This window comes from Phyllobates terribilis, unplaced genomic scaffold (genome assembly GCF_046119375.1).
Source record: "Phyllobates terribilis strain yellow unplaced genomic scaffold, ASM4611937v1 Scaffold_10__3_contigs__length_209671492, whole genome shotgun sequence".
NCBI lineage: Eukaryota > Metazoa > Chordata > Amphibia > Anura > Dendrobatidae > Phyllobates > Phyllobates terribilis.
This window is the reverse complement of record NW_027362770.1, coordinates 201753839-201766362: the sequence shown is the minus strand read 5'-3', so window position 1 is coordinate 201766362 and position 12524 is coordinate 201753839. Positions and strand designations below refer to the sequence as shown.

General features: G+C 54.5%; 1 protein-coding gene across 1 annotated transcript; it reads left to right on the top strand.

The window, feature by feature from the left end:
• Window positions 1-2745: 2745 nt before the first annotated feature.
• On the top strand, window positions 2746-9585 carry LOC141164349 (N-acylneuraminate cytidylyltransferase-like). The gene is made up of 8 exons (XM_073649484.1): window positions 2746-2978; window positions 5723-5865; window positions 6024-6179; window positions 6312-6442; window positions 6620-6714; window positions 6880-7048; window positions 7980-8133; window positions 9035-9585. Exons 1-8 carry the CDS (start codon window positions 2824-2826, stop codon window positions 9208-9210), a joined length of 1179 nt encoding a protein of 392 aa, XP_073505585.1. The 5' UTR covers window positions 2746-2823; the 3' UTR covers window positions 9211-9585.
• Window positions 9586-12524: the final 2939 nt, after the last annotated feature.

The window sequence follows — 12524 nt, the reverse complement described above, 5'->3', positions numbered from 1 at the left end:
TTAATGAGCTCCTGGATCCTGGATGAAGGTATTTTTGACCATTCCTCTTTACAAAACAATTCCAGTTCAGTTAAGTTTGATGGTCGCCCCCGAGCATGGACAGCCCTCTTCAAATGATCCCACAGATGCTCAATGATATTCAGGTCTGGGGACTGGGATGGCCATTCCAGAACATTGTAATTGTTCCTCTGCATGAATGCCTGAGTAGATTTGGAGCGGTGTTTTGGATCATTGTCTTGCTGAAAGATCCATCCACTGCGTAACTTCAACTTTATCACTGATTCTTGAACACTATTGCCAAGAATCTGCTGATACTGAGTGGAATCCATGCGTCCCTCAACTTTAACAAGATTCCCAGTGCCGGCATTGACCACACAGCCCCAAAGCATGATGGAACCTCCACCAAATTTTACTGTGGGTAGCAAGTGTTTTTCTTGGAATGCTGTGTTTTTTTGCCACCATGCATAACGCCTTTTTGTATGACCAAACAACTCAATCTTGGTTTCATCAGTCCACAGGACCTTCTTCCAAAAAGAAATAGGCTTCTTCAAATGTGCTTTTGCATACCTCAGCCGACTCTGTTTGTGCGTACTTGCAGAAACGGCTTCTTTCGCATCACTCTCCCATACAGCTTCTCCTTGTGCAAAGTGCGTTGTATAGTTGACCGATGCACAGTGACACCATCTGCAGCAAGTTGATGCTGCAGCTCTCTGGAGGTGGTCTGAGGATTGTCCTTGACTGATCTCACCATTCTTCTTCTCTGCCTTTCTGATGTTTTTCTTGTCCTGACACTTCTGGCCTTAACAAGAACTGTCCCTATGTTCTTCCATTTCCTTACTATGTTCCTCACAGTGGAAACTGACAGGTTAAATCTCTGAGACAGCTTTTTGTATCCTTCCCCTGAACAACTATGTTGAATAATCTTTGTTTTCAGATCATTTGACAGTTGTTTTGAGGAGCCCATGATGCCACTCTTCAGAGGAGATTCAAACAGGAGAACAACTTGCAAGTGGCCACTTTAAGTAGCTTTTCTCATGATTGTATACACCTGGCTATAAAGTTCAAAGCTCAATGAGGTTACAAAACCAAAAAAAGTGCTTTAGTAAGTCAGTAAAAAGTAGGCAGGAGTATTTAAAACAAGAAAATGATAAGGGTGCCCATACTTATGCACCGGTCAAATTTTGTTTGAATGCAGATTGCACATTTTCTGTTAGCACAATAAACCTCATTTCAAGGCAGAAACATTACTGTGTCCAACAGTTATTACATATATCAAACTGAAATAGCTGTTGCAAAAACACCAATTTTTATAAAACATTAAGCTTAAGATTAATAGGGGTGCCCAAACTTTTTCATATGACTGTATACAGGTACACACACACACGTATACCTAATACCCGGAGGTATACAGGTACACACACACACACGTATACCTAATACCCGGAGGTATACAGGTACACACACACCTAATACCCGGAGGTATACAGGTACACACACACACGTATATCTAATACCCGGAGGTATACAGGTACACACACACGTATACCTAATACCCGGAGGTATACAGGTACACACACACACACACGTATACCTAATACCCAGAGGTATACAGGTACACACACACACGTATACCTAATACCCGGAGGTATACAGGTACACAACACACACACGTATACCTAATACCCAGAGGTATACAGGTACACACACACGTATACCTAATACCCGGAGGTATACAGGTACACACACACACACACGTATATCTAATACCCGGAGGTATACAGGTACACACACACACGTATACCTAATACCCGGAGGTATACAGGTACACACACACACACGTATACCTAATACCCGGAGGTATACAGGTACACACACACACACGTATACCTAATACCCGGAGGTATACAGGTACACACACACACACGTATACCTAATACCCGGAGGTATACAGGTGCACACACACACACGTATACCTAATACCCGGAGGTATACAGGTACACACACACACACACGTATACCTAATACCCGGAGGTATACAGGTACACACACACGTATACCTAATACCCGGAGGTATACAGGTACACACACACACACACGTATATCTAATACCCGGAGGTATACAGGTACACACACACACGTATACCTAATACCCGGAGGTATACAGGTACACACACACACACGTATACCTAATACCCGGAGGTATACAGGTACACACACACCTAATACCCGGAGGTATACAGGTACACACACACACCTATATCTAATACCCGGAGGTATACAGGTACACACACACACCTATATCTAATACCCGGAGGTATACAGGTACACACACACACACGTATACCTAATACCCGGAGGTATACAGGTACACACACACACGTATATCTAATACCCGGAGGTATACAGGTACACACACACGTATACCTAATACCCGGAGGTATACAGGTACACACACACGTATATCTAATACCCGGAGGTATACAGGTACACACACACACGTATACCTAATACCCGGAGGTATACAGGTACACACACACGTATACCTAATACTCGGCAGCGCTGTACAGAGTGCAGGAGCGGCGGTCCGGGTGACAGGCTATGGGGGGTCGGACGCCCCAGATCAGCCACTCATCACCCGTCCTCGGTCTCCGCGACAACTTGTTTTCATTGGACACCGAGATCCAAACGGACTAGACTGATCCGATCTGTGAGTGGAGGATTCCTGTCATGTGATCAGGACGGTGCTGGGCTGTGATTGGCTGCTCCGCTCTTTGCCCGGTCACGTAGTGGAGGGTCCAGAAACACACTTTGGACCAGGATACGATGGCGGCGGAGCGCAGGACGCGGCATGTGGCGGCGCTGGTTCTGGCCCGGGGCGGCAGTAAGGGGATTCCGCTGAAGAACATCAGGAAGCTAGCGGGGAAACCGCTGATAGCCTGGGTGCTGCGGGCGGTGCTGGACAGCGGAGCCTTCGACAGGTGACTATACAGACCTCCACAGTGTGACCCCCTCACCATAGAGAGTGCGGGACCTCCACAGTGTGACCCCTCACTATGCAGACAGCGCGCCCTCCACAGTGTGACCCCTCACCATAGAGACGATGAGACCTCGACAGTGTGACCCCTTGCCATAGAGACGATGAGACCTTGACAGTGTGACCCCTCGCCATAGAGACGATGAGACCTTGACAGTGTGACCCCTCGCCATAGAGACGATGAGACCTCGACAGTGTGACCCCCTCACCATAGAGACGATGAGACCTCGACAGTGTGACCCCCTCACCATAGAGACGATGAGACCTCGACAGTGTGACCCCCTCACCATAGAGACGATGAGACCTCGACAGTGTGACCCCTCGCCATAGAGACGATGAGACCTCGACAGTGTGACCCCTCGCCATAGAGACGATGAGACCTCGACAGTGTGACCCCCTCACCATAGAGACGATGAGACCTCGACAGTGTGACCCCCTCCCCATGGAGACTGCATGACCTCCACAGTGTGACCCCTCACCATGGAGACTGCGTGACCTCCACAGTGTGACCCCTCACCATGGAGACTGCGTGACCTCCACAGTGTGACCCCTCACCATGGAGACTGCGTGACCTCCACAGTGTGACCCCTCACCATGCAGACAGCGCGCCCTCCACAGTGTGACCCCTCACCATGGAGACTGCGGGACCTCCACAGTGTGACCCCTCACCATGGAGACTGCGGGACCTCCACAGTGTGACCCCTCACCATGGAGACAGCGTGCCCTCAACAGTGTGACCCCCTCACCATAGAGACAACGAGACCTCGACAGTGTGACCCCCTCACCATAGAGACAACGAGACCTCGACAGTGTGACCCCTCACCATAGAGACGACGAGACCTCTACAGTGTGACCCCTCACCACGGAGAGGACGGGCCCTCCACAGTGTGACCCATCACCATGGAGACTGCAGGACCTCGACAGTGTGACCCCTCACCATAGAGACGACGAGACCTCGACAGTGTGACCCCTCCCCATGGAGACGGCGGGACCACCACAGTGTGACCCCTCACCATAGAGACGACGAGACCTCTACAGTGTGACCCCTCACGATAGAGAGGACGGGCCCTCCAGAGTGTGACCCTTCACCATGGAGACAGCGTGCCCTCAACAGTGTGACCCCCTCACCATAGAGACAACGAGACCTCGACAATGTGACCCCTCACCATAGAGACGACGAGACCTCTACAGTGTGACCCCTCACCACGGAGAGGACGGGCCATCCACAGTGTGACCCCTCACCATAGAGACGACGAGACCTCTACAGTGTGACCCCTCACCATGGAGAGGACGGGCCCTCCAGAGTGTGACCCCTCACCATAGAGACGACGAGACCTCTACAGTGTGACCCCTCACCATGGAGAGGACGGGCCCTCCAGAGTGTGACCCTTCACCATGGAGACGACGGGACCATCGCAGTTTGACCCCTCACCATGGAGACGGCGGGCCCTCCACACCATGGAGACGACGGGACCACCACCCACAGTGTGACCCCTCACCTTAGAGACGACGAGACCTCTACAGTGTGACCCGTCACCATAGAGACGACGGGACCACTTCAGTGTGACCCCTCACCATGGAGATGGCAGGCCCTCCACACCATGGAGACGGCGGGACCACGACCCACAGTGTGACCCCTCACCATAGAGACGACGAGACCTCGACAGTGTGACCCCTCACCATGGAGAGGACGGGCCCGTCACCATGGAGATGACGGGACCAACGCAGTGTGACCCCTCACCATGGAGACGGCAGGCCCTCCACAGTGTGACCCCTCACCATAGAGACGGCGGGACCACCACCCACAGTGTGACACCTCACCATAGAGACGACGAGACCTCTATAGTGTGACCCCTCACCATGGAGACGGCGGAACCTCGACAGTGTGACCCCTCACCATGGAGACTGCGAGACCTCGACAGTGTGACCCCTCACCATGGAGACGACGAGACCTCGACAGTGTGACCCCACACCATGGAGACGACGAGACCTCGACAGTGTGACCCCACACCATGGAGACGACGAGACCTCGACAGTGTGACCCCTCACCATGGAGACGACGAGACCTCGACAGTGTGACCCCTCACCATGGAGACGACGAGACCTCGACAGTGTGACCCCTCACCATGGAGACGACGAGACCTCGATAGTGTGACCCCTCACCATGGAGACGCCGAGACCTCGACAGTGTGACCCCCTCACCATGGAGACAACGAGACCTCGACAGTGTGACCCCTCACCATGGAGACGACGGGCCCGTCATCATGGAGATGATGGGACCAACGCAGTGTGACCCCTCACCATAGAGACGGCTGGCCCTCCACAGTGTGACCACTCACCATTGAGACGACGAGACCTCGACAGTGTGACCCCTCACCATGGAGACGGCGGGACCTCGACAGTGTGACCCCTCACCATGGAGACGGCGGGACCTCGACAGTGTGACCCCCTCACCATGGAGACGGCGGGACCACCACAGTGTGACCCCCTCACCGTCGCTGTCTCGCCCTCTGTCGCCCCGACCGTCGCTGTCTCGCCCTCTGTCGCCCCGACCGTCGCTGTCTCGCCCTCTGTCGCCCCGACCGTCGCTGTCTCGCCCTCTGTCGCCCCGACCGTCGCTGTCTCGCCCTCTGTCGCCCCGACCCGCCCCGGAATTTTTAGTTTCTCACTATTTTCCTTTTCTTTCAGCGTCTGGGTTTCTACAGATAACGATGAGATTGAGAAGGTGGCTCTGGATTACGGGGCGCTGGTGCATCGGAGAAGCGCGGAGGTCTCTAAGGACACAACCTCCTCCCTGGAGACCATCCAGGAGTTTGTGCAGCATCACCCAGGTCAGAGGTGCCTGGCGGGGTCACAGCGGACCACCGGGAACCGCCACATTCTGGTGATTAGTGGAGGCTTCCTGTTTCCGCCCCCTCGTTCCATCCTGTTGTTGTGTCCCCCCATGCTTTTGCTGTACGTCGGTCTCTCACTCACTTCTCTTCCGCAGAGGTGGACGTGGTGGGGAACATGCAGGCCACATCCCCGTGCCTCCACCCCGCAGACCTCATCAAGGTGGTGGACATGATCTGCACTCAGGGCTACGACTCTGTTGTCTCGGTCGTCCGTCATCATCTTTTCCGGTGGCGAGAGGTGAAGGCACCAGGTGAGCGAGTGAGAAAATCTTCATTGCTCACCATCCAGTGATAGAAGGGGGCTCGCATGGCTGCTGAACTACAAGTCCCAGCATCCTGACTCATCGGTGTTCTTACCAGAGACCCTGATCATGTTCCACCAGGTGAGGTCACGGTACCAGAGAACCTGATCCCGGAGCACCGTCCGCGTCACCAGGACTGGAGTGGGGAGCTCTTTGAGAACGGATCCCTCTACTTCGCCACCAAAGAGCTGATTGTCCGCGGTATCCCACTGGTGGGTGATTCACCTCCCCTGCGGCCTCCTGTAGGCGTGTTGCCCCTTTCCCCTGCAGCCCCGCTCGCAGGCCTGTTCCCCTCCCCCATGATTGTATCGCTGTGACTCCTGTACCCAGGGGGTGATGTCGCGGTGGCGGCGTTGTTGGCAATGTTTTGATGTGGTGTTTCTTTGCAGGGCGGGAGGGTGGCGTACTATGAGATGAAGCCGGAGCACAGCGTAGACATCGACATCGAACTGGACTGGCCCATTGCACAGCAAAAGGTTAAAAGGTGAGATGAGATCACGCCCCCTAAGACAGGCTCCACCCATCATCCAATCCTCCTGCAACGTGGCGCCCGTCGGGTGCAATGCTGCCCATGTACATGTGTAGCTGGGAGGCACGGCGCCCCTAATGGTGACCTCAGGTAACGCTCAGTCCCGTCTCACTGTCCCAGGTACGGCTATTTCGGTAAGGCGGCGCCCACCGTGGTGAAGCTGCTGATCTGTAACTTCGATGGTTGCCTCACGGACGGCCGCGTCTACCTCAATCAGGAGCAGGAGATGATCTCTTACAGTCTGCGGGATCTGGACGGGATACGGAACTTGCTGGATCGTGGGGTCACAGTGAGTGAGGGGCTCGTCCAGGGGGGTTATCTTAGAACTGGAGACCCAAGCTCCGCTGTTATCAGCCCTGCCGCTGCCGCTCTGCGCCAAAACCAAAGATCCAGGAATCTGAGTGGAGTCAGTAGTGACAGGTCCATCCCATCCTATGTTATATTGGAGGCAGCGAAGGGCAGTGTCTCTGATTGACTGGTCTGACCATCGCTCCCCCCTTCCTCTGCCCTGACTGACTGGTCTGACCATCGCTCCCCCCTTCCTCTGCCCTGACTGACTGGGCTGACCATTGCTTATCCCCCTCCGACTGACCATTGCTTATCCCCCTCCGACTAACTGGGCCGACCATCGCTCCCCCACCCCGACTGACTGGGCCGACCACCGCTCCCCCCACCCCAACTGACTGGGCCGACCACCGCTCCCCCCACCCCAACTGACTGGGCCGACCACCGCTCCCCCCACCCCGACTGACTGGGCCGACCGTCGCTCCCCCCACCCCGACTGACTGGGCCGACCGTCGCTCCCCCCACCCCGACTGACTGGGCCGACCGTCGCTCTCCCCACCCCGACTGACTGTGTCGACCGTCGCTCCCCCCACCCCGACTGACTGTGTCGACCGTCGCTCCCCCCACCCCGACTGACTGTGTCGACCGTCGCTCCCCCCACCCCGACTGACTGGGCCGACCGTCACTCCCCCCACCCCGACTGACTGGGCCGACCGTCACTCCCCCCACCCCGACTGACTGGGCCGACCGTCGCTCCCCCCACCCCGACTGACTGGGCCGACCGTCCCTCCCCCCCACCCCGACTGACTGGGCCGACCGTCGCTCCCCCCACCCCGACTGACTGGGCCGACCATCGCCCTCCCTCCCCTCGGACTGACTGGGCCGACCGTCGCTCCCCCCCTTCTGATTGTTCTTCCTGTCATTCCCGCACTCAGGTCCTGTTAATCTCGGAGAGGATGATCGCCCCCGCGCTGATCTCTGCCCTGAAGCTGCCGTGTAAGATTGAGGTGAACGTCACTGACAAGAGGGAAGCTCTGCAGCGATGGACAAGGGAGATGGGGCTGTCCCTGAGCGAGACCGCCTACATGGGTGAGGAGGAGGGGCTTCTGTAAAGGAGGAGGAGCCCTCATCATGGGGGTGGGGCTTCTGAAGTGGAGAAGGGGCTGTTGTAAAGGGGAGGGGCTTCTGAAATGGGGAGGAACGCTGGCGAAGGGGGAGGGGCTTCTGCAGTAGGGAGAAGTTCTGGTGGTGGGGAGGGGCTTCCACACCTATACGTACTGGTAAGGGACTACAACCTCCAGCATGCTCTGACCGTCACAAGCGAATATCATCCCAGCGATTCTCTCTGAATTCTGGGTGATGGAGATTGACTAATCCGAAATGTCGTTACTGTAACGCCCTTTTTGGGCTTCCTTCAGTGCATGCTGGGAGTTGTAGTGTGAAAGGCAGAGAACACACCTGCAGTTATACTTGCCCATTTCCTTCTCCAGCGACAACGCCCGCACGTCTCCCTCCCCCCACGGAGACTCTCGGCCGTCTCGCTCTCCCCTCGCCGATTCTCGCCCGTCTCGCTCTCACCGCTGTGACGCTTGGCCTTTTGCCCCTGCTCCGCAGTGACGCTCGCCCGTCTCGCTCTCCCCGCAGTGACGCTCGGCCGTTTGCCCCTGCTCCGCAGTGACGCTCGCCCGTCTCGCTCTCCCCGCAGTGACGCTCGGCCGTTTGCCCCCTCTCCGCAGTGACGCTCGGGCCGTCTCGCTCTCCCCAGTGAGCTCGGCCGTCTCGTTCTCCCTGCGCCAACGCTCGCCCGTCTCGCTCTCCCCGCGGTGACGCTTGGCGTTTTGCCCCCGCTCTGCAGTGATGCTCGGCCTTTTGCCCATTCTCCCCAGTGAGCTCGGGCCGTCTCGCTCTCCCCGCGCCGACGCTCGGGCCGTCTCGCTCGGCCCATCTCCCACGCCCCGCAGTAACCTTTGCCCTTTTCTGTCCCCGGCAGGATGGAGCGACTCTGACGTGGAGTGCCTGACGCTCGCCGGCACCAGTGCAGTCCCAGCAGACGCATCGACCGCCGCCAAGATGACGGACAGCTTCTCCTGCACACAGGGCGGGGGGTCCGGCGCCGTCCAGGAGTTCGCTGAACACATCCTCACCCTGAGGGAGAGCGGGTGCTGACGCTGACCTGCTCTAGAGGGGGTGACGTCGGAGGAGCGCCGGCTCTCCCCCGCTGCTATGGTTTACATTTTCGGCGCGGCCTGCAATCATGGACACTTTCCTTGTGGTGGATGCAGCTGCGGACAGAGCGTGATGGCGTCCCGGCTCGCGGGGTCAGGTTTATGAATCAGGAAGATGAAGATTTTATTTCTGATCTTTAATGTATATTGATCTGATAAATGTGAAGGGTTGTAGTCACTGATGCTGCGGCTCCTCACTGCCAAGTATTGCTTTCAGCCCTCGGGGGGCTACCGATAATTTATTCTTTATGGTGCAGAGTTGTTTATATTCTTTTCTACCGGCCGCGGCCAGAATAAATGATATTTGGTGATGGTCCTTGTGGTGTGTTACCATATGTAATAGGTCCGGACTAGGAATGAGCGAACCCATGGTTGTTTGGGTTCGGCTGAGCTAGAGTTCAAAGTTCGCTTTGACACCAAACCCAATAGAAGTCAATGGCGACCCGAACTTCGATGCTTTAAAATGGCTGTAAAATGGTCATAGTAAGGGCTAGGGGCTGCATAATGGGGGTAAAGGTTGGACTAGTGCCCTGCAAACAAATCGGGATAGGGAAATTACTTAAAACAACATAGAATTCCCCCTAAAAAAGAACAAATTTAAAAAGTTGTGAAGTGGATTGGATTAAAAAATATTTTGGGGAAGATGAGTCCCTGTCAATCTCTGACAGCGGCGTTTAACAGCACCGCGCCGGAAGTGCGTCACTTACCCCTCCCATCGGTGACCCCATCACATGATCGCGGGTCACTGATGGGTGGGCATGACAACCCTGGGTCTGCAGCAGACTCCAGTGGTTGTCACGTGCTGATCGCTATGAGCGCCACCTAGTGGTCGGCACTCATAGCACAGGAGCATTTCTGCTACATAGAGGTGATCTGCTGATCACCTCTATGTAGCAGAGGCGATCAGACAAGTGCTGCTTCTAGTCTCCTATGGAAACTATAGAAGCAAGCAAAAAGTGGAAAAAAAATGTTTTAAAAATATTTTAAAAATTAAAAAAATATAAAAGTTTTTAAATCGTCCCCCTTTTGCTCCATTCAAAATAAAAAAAATTTAAAAAAAAACCTACATACACATATTTGGTATCGCCGCGTTCAGAATCGCCCGATCTATCAGTATAAAATAGAATTAATCCGATCGGTAAACGGCGTAATGAGAAAAAAAATTCTAAACGCCAGAATTACGTTTTTTGGTCGCCATAACATTGCAATACCGGGCGATCAAAACATCGGATCTACCCCAAAATGGTATCAATAAAAACTTCAGCTCGGCGCGCAAAAAATAAGCCCTCACCCGGCCCCAGATCCCGAAAAATGGAGACGCTACGGGTCTTGGAAAATGGCGGGGATTTTTTTGGGTTTTTTTTTGTTTTTTTTAGTAAACTTTGGAATTTTTTTTCATCACTTAAATAAAAAAGAACCTATACATGTTTGGTGTCTACGAACTCGTAATGACCTGGAGAATAATGATAGCCGGTCAGTTTTAGCATTCAGTGAACATGGTAAAAAATAATTTAAAAAAACTTCTGTGGTATTGCACTTTTTTTGCAATTTCACCTCACTTGGAATTTTTTTTCCCGTTTTCCCGTACACGATATGGTAAAACCAGTGATGTTGTTCAAAAGTACAACTCGTCCCGCAAAAAATAAGCCCTCACACGGCCATATTGACCAAACAATAAAAACGCTATGGCTCTGAGAACAAGGGGAGCAAAAAACGAAAATGCAAAAAACGGAAAATCCCAGGGTTTCGAAGGGGTTAAATTAGTCAATTTGGATTACATTTTTTTGATTGGCTACACAGTGCTGAGAAATTATGAACTGGTAAAAGAAAGCATGGAAAGCCTGACCGAGGCGCAGCATAGGCCCCCCTCCCGAGCGATCCTGTGCATTACCTTGGGTGTGTTGGTTGACGAGGCAGGGCGGCCGTGGTGTCCTCTGGAGGCCATTCACCTCGCCGCGCAAGGGATGTTTTATTTCCTCCTGCTGCTTCTGGAACTGCCTGCACAGCGAGCCACTCTGTCTTCCGACCGCCCCCCGCATTGCCAGAGTCCATTCCATGGTGACCACTCGTAATGGAGAATCAAGGGTCTATTCCGGAGAGGCAGCCTGATAAACGGGTATCACAGCCAAGGAGGCAGCATGATAAACGGGTATCGCAGCCAAGGAGGCAGCATGATAAACGGGTATCGCAGCCAAGGAGGCAGCCCGATAAACGGGTATCACAGCCAAGGAGGCAGCATGATAAACGGGTATCACAGCCAAGGAGGCAGCATGATAAACGGGTATCACAGCCAAGGAGGCAGCATGATAAACGGGTATCGCAGCCAAGGAGGCAGCATGATAAACGGGTATCACAGCCAAGGAGGCAGCATGATAAACGGGTATCGCAGCCAAGGAGGCAGCCTGATAAATGGGTAGCTCATCCAAGGAGGCAGCCCGATAAACGGGTATCACAGCCAAGGAGGCAGCCTGATAAACGGGTATCACAGCCTAGGAGGCAGCCTGATAAACGGGTATCTCAGCCAAGGAGGCAGCCTGATAAACGGGTATCACAGCCTAGGAGGCAGCCTGATAAACGGGTATCACAGCCTAGGAGGCAGCATGATAAACGGGTATCGCATTCAAGGAAAACAGTAGTTGATGTTGCAAGACACAATAGCCATCCATGACAATTTAGAGGCTTTGGAATGAGTAGTGAAACCCTTTAATGAGCATCTATTGTAGGGCAAATCTGGTGCCAGCAGCAGCGGTAATTCCAGCTCCGCCCAGGAAGAGGCGGAGCCTGCCTGCCGTGTGCAGCTGTGTTTGGCGTGTGGAGAGAGCTCCTGGGAAGGGAGGTTTTTTCCATCTGGGACTTTGTCTGCCCTCTTCACAGAAAAGCAGGCTTGTTCTGGGACTGGCCTACGGGGCTGGGCCCCCGGCTCCCGCCCCCCGGTCCAAGCCGGCAGGGGGTGGGAGGACTACCATCCCGGCTAGGATGACCAGGTTCGGCCAAGGCTCAGGCCAGGGGTCCGCCATGAAGATCAGAAGGACCCCTGCGGCCATGGCTGCGGCGGCTCCTCCCCCCGGAGGTAGGCCGAGTACGAGCAGGGGTGCTGCAGCGGTGCCCCTTAATTGGGGCACCAAGTTGGCGAAGAAGTCCACTGTCAGCTATGGCTCCCGCATCCATGCGCACCTCTGCGAGTATGAGGACGCCTCTAGGAAGCTAAAATCCCTCTGGGGGGAGTTGAGGGTAGCTCAGGAGAGGTCCGAAAGG

What these genes read in the sequence shown, in the direction of transcription:
- LOC141164349 (XM_073649484.1), top strand. Translation starts at nt 2,824, where the DNA reads ATGGCGGCGGAGCGCAGGACGCGGCATGTGGCGGCGCTGGTTCTGGCC. An exon ending in GACAGCGGAGCCTTCGACAG is followed by an intron (nt 2,979 to 5,722) that starts GTGACTATACAG and finishes CTTTTCTTTCAG; the next exon opens with CGTCTGGGTTTCTACAGATA. An exon ending in GAGCGAGACCGCCTACATGG is followed by an intron (nt 8,134 to 9,034) that starts GTGAGGAGGAGG and finishes TGTCCCCGGCAG; the next exon opens with GATGGAGCGACTCTGACGTG.